We start from the raw sequence: 16400 nt of genomic DNA on the forward strand, positions 1-16400 counted from the left end.
CCCCGAGAAGCCCGCGCTTGCCGCAGCCCCCACCCCTCCCAACCGCGCGCACGCGCAGTGAAGGCAGCCGCGCGTCGCCCCCTACCGGCCCAACCCCTCCGACGCCGCGCGGCGCTTCAATGAATGGGGGGAGGTGGGGAGAGGCAACCGCCAATGGCGCGCGGGGGCGCGGCGCGCCACCCCCGAGGCGCGATGGGAGTTGTAGTTCTTGCCGGCAGCCGAGCGGCGCTGGCCGGCGGCGACCGCGACTACAGCCCCCAGGCGGCCTCGCGCGGCCGCGCGCCCCGCCCCGCCACGGCAGCTCGGCGCAGCGCTGCCGCGGCCGCAGTCGCGCCGCAGAGGTGACCCCGAGCAGCCAGCGCATCCGCCGCTCCCGCAGACATGGTCGGTACCGGGCCCCTCGGCTTCCTTCGGCTCGGGGCAGGGAGTCCCGGCAGGCGGAGGCGGCCCCGAAATGGCGTCGCCCTGCCCGCCTGGCCGCGCTGCTGCCGGGAGGGCCGGGAGTGAGGGGCAGGGTGACCTGGCGGTGGTGCGGCGCCCGGAGAAGGCGGGCGCGGTGCGCCCGGGGCTCGCCGCAGCCCGGAGCCGCGGTGACCTTCCAGGCGGGGACGTGGGGCCGGTGCCGGGCTGGCGGCGGCTCTGGCCGTTCCTGTGGCCAGGGCCGTGCGGGGGAGGGCGGGTGTGCCCCCGGCGGAGCGCGGAGCCTGCCCGTGCTGGGGCTGGCGCTCCGCAGGGAGATCGCGCCTGTTCCCGGCGCTGCCCGCGGGAGATGCGGGCTGTCAGCTCCTCCGCGGGGCCTGAAAGGGTTTGGTGCGGGTCTGTGTTAGCTCAGGGGAAAGTGCTTGTGAAATGTCTCTGTTGGTTCATCCCCGCCTGCTGTCGGAAATCCAGCTGTTTGCTCAGACTCTCTAGATTGTCAAGGAGTCCTTCCAGGTCTGCCCTGAGGTTAGAGGTGAACTGCAGTGCTTTGCTTTCCTGCAGCGTGTGTACATAGGTCTGTAAACCTGCACAGAGACCTTGCTTTCCTTTCTAGGCATGAAAACATCTCTGTGTTTTTCTAGACTCAGTGCCCTGTTACTCAAACCTTCACTTTCAGCTATTTTGCTATAGAAAGGATGCTTGCGTGCTCCGAAATGTGGCTTATTTCAGCTGTACCCTAAAAAATACCAAAATCTGCAAACTTTGTGCTTATTTTCCACTCTTTCTATTTAAATGGGGATTTGCAGGAGTGACAACATGACAGCAAAAAAAAATCAAATATCTCACTGAGGCATGGATGGGCTGGTCTCACAAAGAACTTTGATGTCCAGGCTTTTCAGAATGTCACCGTTTTTAGCTTGCCTTTGCTATTCAGATTACGCAAGTGATGTTGGGCAGAGGCTTTAAATTTCTGAAATAAAATCATCTATCAGTGCAGCCACCATTAGCTCAATGAAATGGAAAAAGTTTTACAGGGCACCTGTGTCAAGGTCGTTCCTTCAGGAAGGAATGCCTTTGGAATTGCTTTGCTCTCTGAACCGCAGCACTAGTGGTGTTCTTCAAGTGCACGGCTGCCTTGCAGCAGAGAATTTCTGCTACATTTACAAACGTGTTTATTGTCACCACATCTCTGCTTCAAAGAAGGGAGAGCAAAGGGAAAGTTCCTTAGGCAGACTCTAGACCTTGGAAGAGATAAAAATTTATTTTAATGATTAAGTAGTTATTGTAAAGGAAGGTGGGATAGCTTAGTTGGCTGGAATAATGTTCAATATTCAGGAATAATGTTAAGCTGGTGGTATTTTATAGACGTGCTTATCAGCAATAATCTTTATAGAGATCTCTCAGAACTGCAATTAGCAATGCAAAGTCTGTCACTTGTGTAATCAGGATGTTCCTGTCACAGCATTTGATAGGTTGTGAGTTATCTTTTACTTACCTTTGTAACCTCCTGAATCAGTTTTGCAGTGCAGTGCTGTTTGCAGGTATGGCACTAATGTTTTAGCTCTGCTGATACCAGCTGTAATCACAGAAATAACTGAAGCACTGAGTTCTTAAACCAAAGTCTGTGGGGTGGGTGTTAAGACCTCAAGTTCCTCACTTGATATTGGAGGCTTTGCTTTTATCTGTGATAGTTTAGGAGGGGGAGAGATCCTACATTTGCTGGATTTGATGAAGAAGGGTACTGGTGAATGCAGTGGTCAGTTGCTGGGGGCTTTTTTCCCATCCTTTTTATCATTACTTTTGCTACTCTTTTATTTTCTTAAAGCTTTTAAACTATACATCAGTTGAATGTGGAGTGGGGAAGGCTTTGGAACAAAATAGTTCAGCTAGTTGTTGCTTAATTTGTCCGCTAGTTCCTTTATACCTGAGAGTGAGTAAAGGTCACCCCTGCAGCTACCACAGCATGAAAGTCCTGCAGGAGCCAAGTCACGGGTTAAAGCGTCTGGACATGAATGTCTGGAGCCTACAACTTCTCTTGGGGAGCTTCTCATTTCTCTAAAAGTAGCCTCAGACACTCAGTGAGACCAATTTTAATATGAGATGTAAGGTTTTTTTGTGAGAGTTATCCACATCTTGTAAGCAGCACAACGAAAACCAAAGTTTTTTGGTTTGTTAATCCAGCTTCTGGATTTAAGAGAGCATTTAAGTTTCTTTGATGCTAAATTCTCACAATTGGTGCAGGGATAAAAGGCTCTGAGGAATGCACTGAACCCAATGTACTGAAGGTTTGGAAAGGAAAAACAAGTAGGCTGCACTCCTCACCTTATTTTAGCTTATGTGTTTTCCTCCTCCAGCCCCAAATGGGGGACAACAGGAAGGATGGTAGTAAGCAAACATAGTTATTTTGAGAAGATGGAACTGAGTCATGACTGAAGGTTTGGGGTTTTTTTTAGAGGCTAAATGCCAAGTTTGTCTCAGTAAAAAAATAATAAATAGTCCTATTTCTTACCTTTTTATCTTCTCCTCCTTCCCTCTCCTGTTGTTATGCTGAATACTCACCTAATGCTAGTGGATAGGTTGGCATTTTTTATGTTTCAGTCAGACTGGCTTGTAAAGTTCATAGAATGCAAAAAAAAAAATAAATCTCTTTTCCTTTCCCCCTTTTGTCATGCTGCTTTAGAAGAAAGATCCTTAAAATCTTTCTTCAATTCACTGGAAATTCAGAAATCAATTCATAATTTATTTCAGATACCCTATAAATGTAAAGAAAACATGTTTTGCTGCTACCTGTGTGAATTCTGGAATAGCTTAGTACAGGATCACTTTTTATATGATGGGGATTTTGCCAGGCCAAGGTTTGCAGCACTGTGATTTTTCAGTATTTATTTTACTAACTAGTGTGGTTAGCTGCCTTAAAAGAGTGTTCATTGTTCCATTTATATTAATAAAATGTAGCTTCTTTTTAGAAACAGGCTGAAAAGTTGGCTTTAAAATTTGATACACATCATAATCCATGCTGCTCATCATCATTCAGATGTTATGGTGCATTTCCCTGCTCAAGAATAGAGTACCAGAACTAGTTTTGAGGTTTAAACCACCAAGAATTGATTGTCTGCTCTCCTTCCCCTCATAGTGGAGTTTCAATGAGGTTAGAGGGGTGTGATTCATAGTAGGACGAGTTCAAAAGAGAATAATGCACTTCAACACCATATAACGGGCAATTGGGTAATGAGATATTTAAAGAATCATTCCCATAATGAAGGCCAGTCTAAATCTGCAAGTTCAGTAGTTTACCTTCATAATTTGTGCTCTGATTTTAACTAGTATGTGATAAATGGGGTAGATAGGCTAATTTTTGTAATTATCTAACACTAGTTGATGCAGCTGTGCTTGGCTGGTCAATTCTGCAGAGGGAATACACTGCAAGCCCCACATGGTTTTCCTATAAATATCAGTGACAGGAATACTGGTTGGAAAGGATCTGTAGAGGTCATAGAGTCTGCCCTCTTTCTTGCTCCATGTCTGGAAGTTGTCCAATCCAGCCTGACAGTGAGACTTTTGCCACTGATAGATCATGTCATAGGTGTTTTGGTCTGGGCCTTGAAAACTGCTGGGGGTGAAGGTTATACAGACCCTCTGGGTATCCTGTTCTGCTGCAACAGTAGCACATAATCAAAAGTTTTTCTCTTAATTTGTAGCTGTTGCACCCTGTTCTGCCACTGCTGAGAGGAGTTGGGGACAGTGTTATTTTTCTAACACACTGTGAACGTGTGGTGGTCTGTGTGAGATCCCCCTTATTCTCTACCTTTCCAGACAATGTCCTGACTGAGTTTCCCTCAGCCTCATGTTACAGACCACAGAACCATACAGAACTCAGGTCTCCAGAACTGGACTCAGTATTCCATCTGCAGTATCACCTGCACTGAGTGCAAGACGTGTCTGTGCTCTGCAGCTTACACTTTTCATAATGTTGCCCAGAGTGCAATTGAATCACTTCTTTCACATTCAGTTATGCCTGGTCTGTATCTCAAGTGATCATCTTTTAATTTTCTGAAGAAGTAGGCTTGGCATTCCAGCAGGCTGGTCAGCTGCTTGTTCCTGTCCCAGTGCAATCTGCCCCAGCCCTATTGCCTCTAGAGAAAAAGGGAAATACAAATAATGGGTTTACGAAATACCGGGTTATTAATGTCCTTTGCCACGTGGCCCATTTTGATAGAATCATAGAATGCTTTGGGTTTGAACAAACTTTTAAAGGTCATTGATCCACCTCCCTGCATTTGGCAGGGACATCTTCAACAAGACCAGGTTTTCAGAGACCTCTCCAGTTTGACCTTGAATTTTTCCAGGGGTGGGGTGACCACCACTTATCTGTACAATCTGTGCTAGTGTTTCTCCATCTTCATTGTAAAGTATTTATTTCTTATCTTGGTCTGTCCTCTTTTAGTTTAAAACTATTGCCCCTTGTTATTTCATAACAGGCCCTACTAAAAGGTTTGTCCTAATCTTTTTTGTAATTCTCCTTTGAGTATTGAAAAGCCACCCTGGTACCTTCTCTTCTCCAGGCTGAACAGACCAAACTCCCGCAGCCTTTAATTTTCAATATTAAATAACCTCTGGATTTCTCCCAGTCCTGGTGCTGCTTAACAAAGTGTCATTTTGCTACAGGGCAAGCCCTTATTTCCCTCTTATTTGCTATATAGTAGCATTTTGGCAGTCTTTGCCCAGTCTTCTCTGCCTTTTGGAGTTTTGGGTCAGTTTGACAAAAGACAGTTGTATTATGCATAGTGTCTGTATTTGTTCATAATGTAGCTTTTGTCTGTGGATTAGTTAAATTTGCTGCCTAACAGTTCAGTGAGGCAGTAGTTTTAAGTGCCCTAGATTCTTTGGTTTCTGATATTCAATAAGTCTTTGGCTGCAAATAAGCATTCAAAATGCTTAATAGGAACAGTCCTTGAAATTGAAAAAATCTGAAAATCAGTCAAGTGTCACAGCTCATGAAACTTCTGTAGTAAATTTCAAGTATGAATGGATGGGGTGTATGTTGTATTGTATTATGTTAGCAAGACACTGTTGTTAAAGGGAATGCAAAATTTTTCAAATATATCATAATTCCTGGCATTTTGCAATTTTTCCAGGAGCAATTCTTAAGGATATTTTTGCAATTGTGGTTTGTTTCTGTAAAACCAATCAGAGAAGTTGCTGGTGGTTCTTGCAGAACCAGAAGTGTGATCCCAGGAGCTGGGAATGATCCACCTTTAGGCACATGCTTTCATCCAGGTTAAATAATCATAACATTACTGCTGCAGTAACTTCATTTTAACTGGTGTGAGCCTGAGGGGTGGAGCTGTGGGTAAGGCTGTGTCATTTCCTTGCAGGCTGAACCTGTCAGAGTGCTGGTGACTGGAGCAGCTGGGCAGATTGCTTATTCCCTCCTCTACAGCATTGCCAAGGGCGATGTCTTCGGCAAAGACCAGGTAACTCTCACACTGAATTCACAGAAATCACAGAATGACAAGGTTGAAAGAGAACTTCAAGATCATCGAGTCCAACCCATGCCCCAACACCTCAACTGAACCATGGCACCCACTGCCACATCCAGGCTTTTTTTAAACACATCCAGGGATGGTGACTCCACCACCTCCCCAGGCAGGCCATTCCAGAGCTTTATCACTCTTTCTGTGAAAAGCTTTTTCCTAATATCCAGCCTATATTTCCCCTGACACAGCTTGAGACAGTGTCCTCTGGTTCTGTCAGTGCTGCCTGAGAAAGAGACCAACCCCCACCTGGCTACAGCCACCTTCCAGGGAGCTGTAGAGAGTGATAAGGTCAGCCTGAGTCTCCTTTTCTCCAGGCTAAACACCCCCATCTCCCTCAGTCATTCCTCACAGGAATGACTGTGTTCCGAGCCCCTCACCAGCCTCGTTGCCTCCTCTGGATGCACTCAAGTGTCTCAACCTCCTTCCCAAACTGAGGGGCCAGAACTGGACACAGCACTCAAGGTGTGACCTCACCAGTGCCAAGTATAGGGGAAGGATGACCTCCCTGGTCCTGTTGGCACAGGAATGAATGAATGTCAGAACTGCAGTGCCTGAGGCTGATTTTCTCATAGACACTTGGAATGGTTTACCATTGTGCAAGTAATTTCCTCTTTAAGTGGGGAAAATGGGACCTCTGCTCTGTTATGCAAGCTATCAGTTGTTGGTTGTGCTGAAGTTGTTTTCTGCAAATGGCTTTTAAATCTTGAACGAGGTAACAGCCGAGTACAAGATGAATTCATTTTCAAAACACATTGTGCCCAGCTTGCACTAAACCTTTTCTTTCTTTCCAGCCTCTTATTCTTGTGCTGCTGGACATCACTCCTATGATGACGGTACTGGAAGGTGTGGTGATGGAGCTGCAGGACTGCGCTCTGCCGCTGCTCAGAGGTGGCCAAAACAATTTTTTCTTATACCTAAAGATGCTGCAGTACAATTCTTGCATTTATGAGTCCTTGTAGTTGGCAGGAAGTTGGGCAGAAGAAAATCTTAGATGATCCTTCCTTGGTTTTGTGTTTTGTAATACAGATATCTGGGTTTATATCATCTAATCCTGGGCTTTGAGCCTGGACAAGAAATTGTCAGATACTTGTGCATATGTGCATTGTATTCTGGTCCAGCCATGAAATATATACAATATATCATTGCTGTATTGTGTATATAATATTTATTGCTAAATTTTTTAAAAAATCCTAATTTAGTCTTAAAAATATCTTCTGTATAAAGATACAAAATGAAAAGGCACTCCTCAAGCCGTGTAAACAAGCTGAGTTCTGGTAGTTTAAACAAGCAGAAGAAAGGGAACAAGTAGGAGTTTGTGTCATTACTATAACATATGACAAAAAAAGCATGTAGATACCAGCTCTTGTACAAATCAAACCTTCTCTGCTTTGAATTGGTAAAGGGGCAGCAAAACTTCACTTGTGTTAGTCCTTGCCACTGAAATTTTATTGTAAAAGTAAAGAAAAGCATATGTACTTATATACACATTTTTAGAGACAAATTAAATGTATCTTTTTACAAAGATTTCTCCTGTGTTTTCCACTTTAGATAAATATTTGTATATAAAACCCATTTACTGGGATGTATTTAATCTGTGGAGGTAGGGCCAAATGACTGTGACTTGTATTTTTGTGAGGGGAAGGTGGTGGTATTGTCAGATTAGATTATATACTATTTACGCACAAAAGACTATTCCTGTTAGCACTATGCCATGAGTATTTATCTTACTGAATTCTTTTCCCCCCTTTTTTTTTTCTAGAGGTCATTCCAACAGACAAGGAGGAAGTTGCATTCAAAGATCTTGACATAGCAATCCTGGTTGGTTCCATGCCGAGGAGAGAGGGCATGGAGAGGAAGGATTTACTCAAAGCAAATGTGAAAATTTTCAAGTCTCAGGGTGCAGCCTTGGACAAGTATGCCAAAAAGACTGTCAAGGTGAATATAGGATCTGAATTTAAAACATTAATTCTTTGCTATGTAAAGATCTGGATACATTGTAGAAGAGTATTGTACAAGCAGGAGCCTGTTCAGTGTGGGCATTCCTTTCCTTATGCCCTGGAAAATAGACCGCAGTCAAGGGTGGATAAGAGAGATCTGGATAGAAGATCTGTAGAAGAATATTGCACAAGCAGGAGCCTGTTCAGTGTGGGCATTCCTTTCCTTATGCCCTGGAAAGTAGACCACAGCCAAGGGTAGATAAGAAACAGAATGTTACATAGGTGGATGATTTAGTCATTAATTTATTTGGTGAAAAAGGTGAGTCCTACATTGTATTGCTGTATTCCACACATACTCTGAACTGGTTACCACCAATTTGAAAATCAACCCCATAAAACTGTATGTAAAAAAAATAAGCAGTCTTTTGCTTGTTACCATTTTTCTCTAGGAGATCTGAATTAACTAAATGCAGCTGCCTACTTCATATCCATCTGTGTCCTTTAACATAATGACCCTTAACTTCAGTATCAATATGGAATTGCAGTTGCACAAAAATCAGCTTTATTCAGGTTGTTGGCATCTTACTTGGAGCATTAGAAGATTTTAATTGTTCTCTCTCAGACTTCTTCAGCACAGTTAATGGGATCATGTGGCTGCTCTCCCACTGCTCTTAATCTCAGACCCAGACTCCGACTGTGCTTTGTAACAGACTTTTTAATGTCTGCTGATGAACTTCCTACGGCTTCTAAGGACGTGTTTGCTTCTTTATCCAGTTGGAATAAAAACTATCAATATAACTATTGTGGAGTAGTGGAAAATTGACTGAACTCACTTTCAAAAGGGGAAATACAAAGAGAGGTTTGCAGATCAGCTTGTGTGATTTAGAGTATATGGAGTTTGACATAAGTCATTCAAGGCACAAATGAAGGATGAATCAAAATCAGTTTTGCATAGTAATAAATTGATTTAAGTTGAGGCAGTGTTTTACTTCTAACTGCCTATGAACATTGAGATAAGTAACTGTTCTGGCTTTCTTAATTATAAAGCAATTATATAAAGTAGTGGCAGCCAGTCCAGAGAGCGTTTAAAAGTGGTTGGTTAAAAGTGTGCTTGTGTCTGTCTCCCTGTATCTGGTAGCATGAGGTTTGAAGCCAGGCTGTAGGTCCAGATCTCCCTAGAAGTCTTGTTCCCTTTCACGTTGGATGTCAAGTTAAAGAGAATACCTACCTGGAAAATATTTCTATGTGCAGTTATAGAAGATTGGGTGACTACAAATGACACACTTAAAAGACAGTTTTGTTGAAGACAACCAAGAGATTAGAAAACAGGACTTTTAGATAGCTTCTTTGAAGGCCAAGCAGTTTATTTCACTGAAGGGAGGTGTTTTGCAGAAATACCTACTTCATCTTTCCTTTCTTCATTTTTAGGTTGTGGTTGTTGGGAATCCAGCAAATACCAACTGCCTGATTGCATCAAAGTCAGCCCCATCCATACCAAAGGAAAACTTCAGCTGCTTAACTCGTTTGGATCACAACAGAGCCAAATCTCAGGTAAAAAAGGGCTTATTGTGTTTTCTCTGCTAAATTCAGAGCAATGCTTTCAAAGAAGCCTGTGAGAAGCTGAAGTCAATGCAATGAACATCTTTAATTTCCAATTTAGATTGCTCTGAAACTTGGTGTGACTGCTAATGATGTGAAGAATGTCATCATCTGGGGCAACCACTCTTCCACTCAATATCCTGATGTTAACCATGCGAAGGTAAATGTGAAAGGAAAGGAAGTTGGAGTCTATGAAGCTATAAAAGATGACAGCTGGCTGAAGGGAGACTTTATCCTGGTAAGATACCTTTTTTTTTTTTTTTAATAGTCATTCTGTGCTTGTGCTTTTTCCTTACATCACCTGAAATTGTAAACAATGTAACTGATGTAGTGAAGCAGCTCTTTTCTCTCACTAGAATAAGCCATCTTCAGATATCTTGTTGCTATCAGTTATTTGCCCTGGAAAATTCAAGGCAGGAAAATCTACATAACTTCTATTAGAAAAATCCAACTGGAATGCTAAAATGATTCAGCAGAGAGTTTTGATCACAGCTCATGTGAAACTTGTGTGCCACAGGAGCACCACTGCCGTTTCACTGCAGTGACTTTTTGGGGCAGTTTTGTAAATGAAGTGGGATGATCCATTTGCTGCTCCCCACCCACCCACTCAAAAAGGCCAGCAACTCTTTTCCTGCTCATGCACGTGCACACACACACACACACCCTTTCCAATTCTAAATGTGTGGCATCATCAGCACCATTTCTGAAAAGGGATCTGAAAAATCTAGGAAATGCCTGCAAGTGTCTTAATGTAGGGTAGTAATAAATAATAATGTAAGTTAGTAAAAAAAAAAATAATTAATTGATCAAGAGCACAGGCTACCTAAGTAAAATATGAAGGAAAATGGATTACTAAAGCCCCAGATGAATAAAGATTTAGCAAAACTATTACATTTAAAAACTATTAACTTGAGTATGGTGAGGTAGGTTCAGCTGTCTTCAGGAATTAAATTAATTGTATGCATTAAGTATTGTAGGATTGAGACCAGCAAGTGTTTCACACTGGTATTCAGCAGAACACCTTAACTTACAGTGTGTCACTTGAGACATCTGCTGCTGTTGACATGCACGAAGTCTCCTGGTGGGAAAAGCTTGTGACATCTGGTTGGTATGAGGGTAGTCAGCTAGCTGTAAAGTTTAGGAATGAGCCTCTGAAACATTGTTACATTTGTGATGGCAAAACTCTTCTAGATTGTATTCCTGGATTGTATGCCATGTTTGTTTAGTGAAAGAACTGTATCTTCACTGATAAAATTAAATAATTTGGTACAACAGTCTTTCTTGATGGCATTTGCTAACAGCTTGTAGACCAAGCCATGGTTTTGCTGCTTTACAATTTAGTTGTGGTTGGGTTTTTTTCTTAATTGCAGACTGTTCAGCAACGTGGAGCAGCTGTTATTAAGGCCAGGAAGCTGTCCAGTGCCATGTCAGCTGCCAAAGCTATCTGTGATCATGTGAGGGACATCTGGTTTGGCACTCCGGCGGTAAGATGTGGTTATTAAAGTGCTTGTTTGCCTAATGCTTTCATTCTGTGCCCACCTCGCTGACCTCGAGTGTATGTTTGTTCAGAGGAAAGAATCTGTCTTTTCTGGAGTAAGTTGTGTCATAGGAGATAAAGGATATCCAAAATCATGAAAATTTTGCCTGCTTCTAGCAGTGAAAAATGTATTTATCTCTGCCTTTCTGGTTTCAGGGGGAGTTTGTTTCGATGGGAGTAATTTCTGATGGCAACTCTTATGGTGTTCCTGAAGACCTGCTATATTCATTCCCTGTTGTGATCAAGGTAACTAGGCTGTATTTAAATCCATACATCTTCTGCAAGAGCTATGAAACTGTCATGTGAGCCTGTTAACAGCAGTGTGGGACTGCAGTTGCTGGGATGTGGGGGTTTAGCAGTCTCTCTTTCAGAGAGGACTCTTATTAACCCAGTTAAGTTAACTTGATTGTCAGCTAAGTGCTGGTAGGCAAGTACAATTTGACAAGACTAGCTGGTGCTGGTTGCATTCTTTATCTGAAATAAAATTGTCTTCTGCCTGATGTGGTTCTTAGGGCTATAAGCTGTGTTCTTATGCTGTAAAGTTTCTTTCACGCAGACTGACACAGAATGAAGCCTGTGCTTACATGGAGGGCTTTTTATTTGTTTGTTTTCAATCAGGACAAGACCTGGAAGTTTGTTGAGGGTCTTCCTATTAATGATTTTTCTCGTGAGAAGATGGATCTTACTGCTAAGGAGTTAGCTGAAGAGAAGGAGACTGCTGTGGAATTCCTCTCCAGTGCATGACTAGGTCAGGAGGAAATACAAAATCGTTTAAGAGTGGAAGAATCGAAAAGCCGTCTGTAGGTCTGCTACCAAACACCAATACTGTATCCAAGTCAACTGTCTGTGGCCATTGTGCATTTTAAAGTTCATATGCTTACTGGTACTGTCGTGCCTCCTGAGTTATTAGCAAAATATTATTAAAGAAGTAAAACTAGTTTGTTGACCAAAGTTTTTGTCCCTTCAATACTAGTTGCTTTCTGTGTATGGTACAGGATAATTGTTTGCCTCGGCCTTGGCTACTAACGCACAATCTGAGTTTTGATTAGAATTTGGCACTACTGGAACACGTCCTAGTCTGTGATCACTTCAGCAGCCTCTCTCTCAACTGAAAATAAAATTAGAATGCCAGTAATTCTCTTTGAACTGACAGTTCAGTGACCCCAGGTCTATCACTGGACAGACTTCAAGTAAATACATTTCACTCTGGTTATGCTTACAATGTTTGTCGATAGAAATATTAAAAGTTGTTCAATCAGATACTGGCTAAGAGTAGTCTGTTGCACTTTATTTGCATGTTTTAGTTATGTAACTAACACAGTTTGATAGTACAAGATTTAAAAAAACCCTTAAAAGCCTATTTTAGGAAACTGAGGGAAACTAGTTTAAGCTTTAAGCATTACTAGCTTTCGTAATGACTAACATTTCCCTTTGCCTGAGTTGATGTCTGTCCTATTCTAACAGAAGTTTCTGCCTTGTACTAAAGTAAATCTTGGTCTGTCAATATTTGGAGTCATCTCATTTTTCTTTTTTGGTTTGTTTTCTTTTGATGAGGATTTGAAAAACAGAACTTCTTTGATGAGAAAAGGAAAGGTTAAACTGAATTATAAGCAAATTGAATGGTTTCTTTGAGGATTTACCAGCCATAATATAAAATAAATCTGCAAACATCAGTAAGTATGCTCTCAGAATATTGCTGTACCTCTTAAGTACAGTGACAATGGTGCAGCAGAGACTTATTATATGTAGAGATGAAAGGGGAGAGAAGCATTTCAGAAAATGGGAATGTGCTGCATCACAGGGCACAGTGAGTGAACGCCATGAATGCTTATGAAGCAGCTGTTGCAAGCATATATGTATTTCTGCAGTCTTAAAAATAGACAGAAGGGTACACAGTTGTATTTTTTTCAATGTTTTTCTCATTCCTCTGAGCCCCTTAGAGTTTCATTTTCAGGAGAAAATTTCCTACACCTGTTTTGTCATGACAGTTTGGTCACTTCCACAGAAATTAGGGAGGGAAGAAAAGCTGCCAGTGTGTTGACTGCCTTCTGGCAGTTCCATGCACAGTCAGTAAAATCTCATTTCAACATGAGCTCAGGGATCAAAGGAATTCATTGCAATAATTACCATGCTACAACTTATTTTAAATTAAGGTATTTTTGCAGTGAATGTTAAAGGAGATGGCTCCAGTGCACAAAGTTACTTGGTATAAAAAGGCTAAGTAAAGGAAAACGTGTGCATCTATGCCTTACATTTATATAAATATATATATAAATAAGAGATGATAAATGCTGCTAGTGTCCTTTGTGCCATACCTACAGTAGCATCACCATGTAGGCAATTAGCTTTAGGAAAGAAAATCTGGAAGATCTGCCTCTTCAGTGCTTTTTGATGTCTGTTTTAAAACAGTCTTCTGCAGGGGACAATGAATTTCTTGTAAAGTAATGCTTCTAACAATGTATCAGAACACTTCCATGGTTAAACTCTGCACTTGATAGAGTATCTCTGTCTCCTGATACACTGAACTCAAGTTAACAGTTGCACTGACATTTACCTCCGCATGCTGAGTTTTAACACTATTTGTGTTCCCCTCCACACTTCCATGAACCAGTTGAACAGGAAATCTCTCACCTGCTCATTGTCCAAATGCTTTGCTAGCCTGTTACTTACAAACTACCACGTGGATATTCTTTGTATTGAAAGTTACTCTCCAGTTACTGATGAGGTATTTCCAGGATATAAAGACTTTCTGTGCAGGAAAGGATTTCGCATCCATTCTTTACCTTCTGATTACTTCTCCAAGAGAACAAAAACTAGGACTTCAAGCAGCAACTCCTGAGTGAGTACATACAAGCATTCTTTGACAAACAAATCCTAGGGGAAATTATTGTCAGATCCACTCCTGGAAGGTTTCTAGATGGAGCAGCTGAGAACATTAGAGCTGCTGTCTGAGTCTGTGTGTCTGCAGAAAGGCTCCCAGGGAAGGCTGGAAATTGTTCAGCCTGGCTGGCATGCCTTGTTGTGGCACACCAAATGCCTGCATCCCAAATCCTGCCTTCGTGCTCCTGAAACTGCACAAGGCAGGCTGCTAACCTGATCTCTGAGCTTTCTTGACAGCTTTCCATTCCCAGCAAGAATTCTTTTGGCAGAGAGAAGAAATAAAGCTTTTCCCCAAATGAACAAAAAACTGATTCCAAGTTTGTCTCACATCATTATTCTTCTCCCAGTACAGCTGTTCCTGTTATTTCTTACAGTAACTCAGGTGAAGTTGGAAACCCCAGATCTAACAAATGAATCTAAATCAACGTGATACCCGTGGTCACCACGGAGCTTCACCCCTGGGCTCAGTTATAAGGCATCACATCATATCCAATCAGTAGGTTTGAATCTCACTTTCCTCAGGGGAAGGCAGGAGAACTTCTCTGGCAAGTGCTTTCAGAGCACTGGATTTGCAAACCAGAGGAAAGATGTTCTGAATGAGCTTATTAGAATTACTTCCTTTTTTTATTCCTCCCCTCCCCCCACAACCCCCATTTCCTGTAGTTTAGGGTCTTTTTTACATCTGTAGACACATTTTGAATTCCAAGTAGCAAATCCTAGAGGATAGCTATACCTCAGTAGTAATAAAAGAGGAAGTTACATAAATGTAACTATTTGTAGCTTAAACAGCAGATATTTTAAGTACCACATTTTTTTTTAAAACCCCATTCCAACAGCTCTTTAAGTGTCAGCGTTGCATAGCAGCATGATAAATGCTGCTGAATTAGAGCAGAGGCTGAGCAGTCAGCTGCTTAAAATAAAACTCTAACTGCAGGTAAATAGAGGAGTGAACAGATAGAGATGCAGTCTCCAGCTTAGCCAGAAACAAGCCCATTGTTTTGATTTTACAGAATCTTTAATTAATTTATAACTAAAAACTAAATGGCACAGATGCTTTCTTTTTTCAAGAAAAAGGCCATAATCATCAATGCCAAGACCACCTTAAATCCTAAATAAATTATAAAATAAATAAATACAAATAAAAGTGGGTTTACAGTGCAAGTTTTATTGGAGCCTCCAGATGGAGCTAGTACAGAGGGAGTCAGACTGGGGAAACTTTTCTCCTCAACCTGTAAGCCTGGAGAATAAACACCTGTCAATGAGAAAGCAAAGAGAAATCCCATTCTGCAAGGGGCTGGGGGCTCAGGAAACTCTTGGACAGGAGAGGGAAGGTTTTGATGAAATACATTCTGACCAGTGTGGACCTCTGTCTCCATGCCATTGGGATGTCCATATCAAAGGTGGCTTCTCCAGGACAAGGAGAATAACCTTTGGATGCACTTGGCACTACCATTGCTTGAAAGATGCCCCTCTCTTCCATTCCCCAGTAAAAACAGCTGCAAACCCCAGTAAAAAAGGTGCTTGAGATCAAGTTACAAATTCAGGAAGCAAGTTCTGCTGTTGGCTCTGCAGGAGCCCACAGCAGCCAGATGACCTGTCTTTGCCCCTCAGCTTCTTGTAGCAGACATTTGCAAAAGTTGAAAGCCCTGGCTGGAGGATGCTGTTCTGGGTGTGGTCAGTTTCCTTTGTAAGTGCTTTGGAAAGGTGGCATGGCCAGGTGGGATGGCCGTGCACCAGGTGACACTGGCCTGAGAGTCAAGTGGAGCAGGCAATGCAGGCATCTCTTCATCAGCAGACCACAACACAAGTAATCCTGACCCATTAACTTCTCCTACCTGGAGAAGCTAAATCCAGGTGAAGATGGCTGTGCTACTTTTGTGGGCTTTCAAGAGAAAAGCATAAATCCTCCTCATTACGAAACACCATCATGAGAAAACCAAACGCTGTTGGTAACTTCTCTTTGATGTGGTCTGGTGCTGGTGCAGAGCAGAGCATGATAAACATCTGCCTCTTCTGAGAACCAAGACCTCTGCCTTCCTGAGGAGAGGTGAAGGAGATGAGCCAGAGGCCACCCCTGTGTGTTCAGGGCTTGTTGATACCACTGAATGGAAATACCTGGAGGAGAGAGGAGTCAGACATGGTTACCAGGCATTCCCATTTCTCTCTGCAAAGCCACAGGAGAGGTTGGCTTTTCTTGGCAGGTGCCAGGCATTTCTCTGCATGTTGCACAAACAGAGAAATCATTAATACAAACTCCTTGTATGTTATACTCCTGTCTGGCTGCATCACTGTGAAACTAGACATGGGGTAAATTAAGTTTCTTGTTAGTGTCCAGGCTGGTAACAGTGAAATCTGGTGAAACGTTTGATCTCAGCCATCCCAAACCACATCCCTATGAGTGAACTCCTGGCAGCACCTCCCCAGTGCCTCCATTCCCTGCCCTCTGTGGGGCTGGGTTGCTGTTCATGGACTCACCTGCACCGGGCAGCA

The 16400-nt window shown here is 42.5% G+C and overlaps 1 protein-coding gene across 1 annotated transcript; it reads left to right on the forward strand.

The window, feature by feature from the left end:
• Positions 1–242: 242 nt before the first annotated feature.
• MDH1 (malate dehydrogenase 1) lies at positions 243–12297 on the forward strand. The gene is made up of 9 exons (XM_039718827.1): positions 243–384; positions 5796–5894; positions 6749–6845; positions 7717–7892; positions 9323–9445; positions 9555–9731; positions 10864–10977; positions 11187–11276; positions 11649–12297. The coding sequence occupies exons 1-9, from the start codon at positions 382–384 to the stop codon at positions 11772–11774; spliced, it is 1005 nt and encodes a 334-aa protein (XP_039574761.1). The 5' UTR covers positions 243–381; the 3' UTR covers positions 11775–12297.
• Positions 12298–16400: the final 4103 nt, after the last annotated feature.

This window comes from Passer montanus, unplaced genomic scaffold (genome assembly GCF_014805655.1).
Source record: "Passer montanus isolate IOZ18808 unplaced genomic scaffold, ASM1480565v1 scaffold40, whole genome shotgun sequence".
NCBI lineage: Eukaryota > Metazoa > Chordata > Aves > Passeriformes > Passeridae > Passer > Passer montanus.

What these genes read in the sequence shown, in the direction of transcription:
- MDH1 (XM_039718827.1), top strand. An exon ending in ATGCCAAAAAGACTGTCAAG is followed by an intron (nt 7,893 to 9,322) that starts GTGAATATAGGA and finishes CTTCATTTTTAG; the next exon opens with GTTGTGGTTGTTGGGAATCC. An exon ending in TGAAGGGAGACTTTATCCTG is followed by an intron (nt 9,732 to 10,863) that starts GTAAGATACCTT and finishes TCTTAATTGCAG; the next exon opens with ACTGTTCAGCAACGTGGAGC.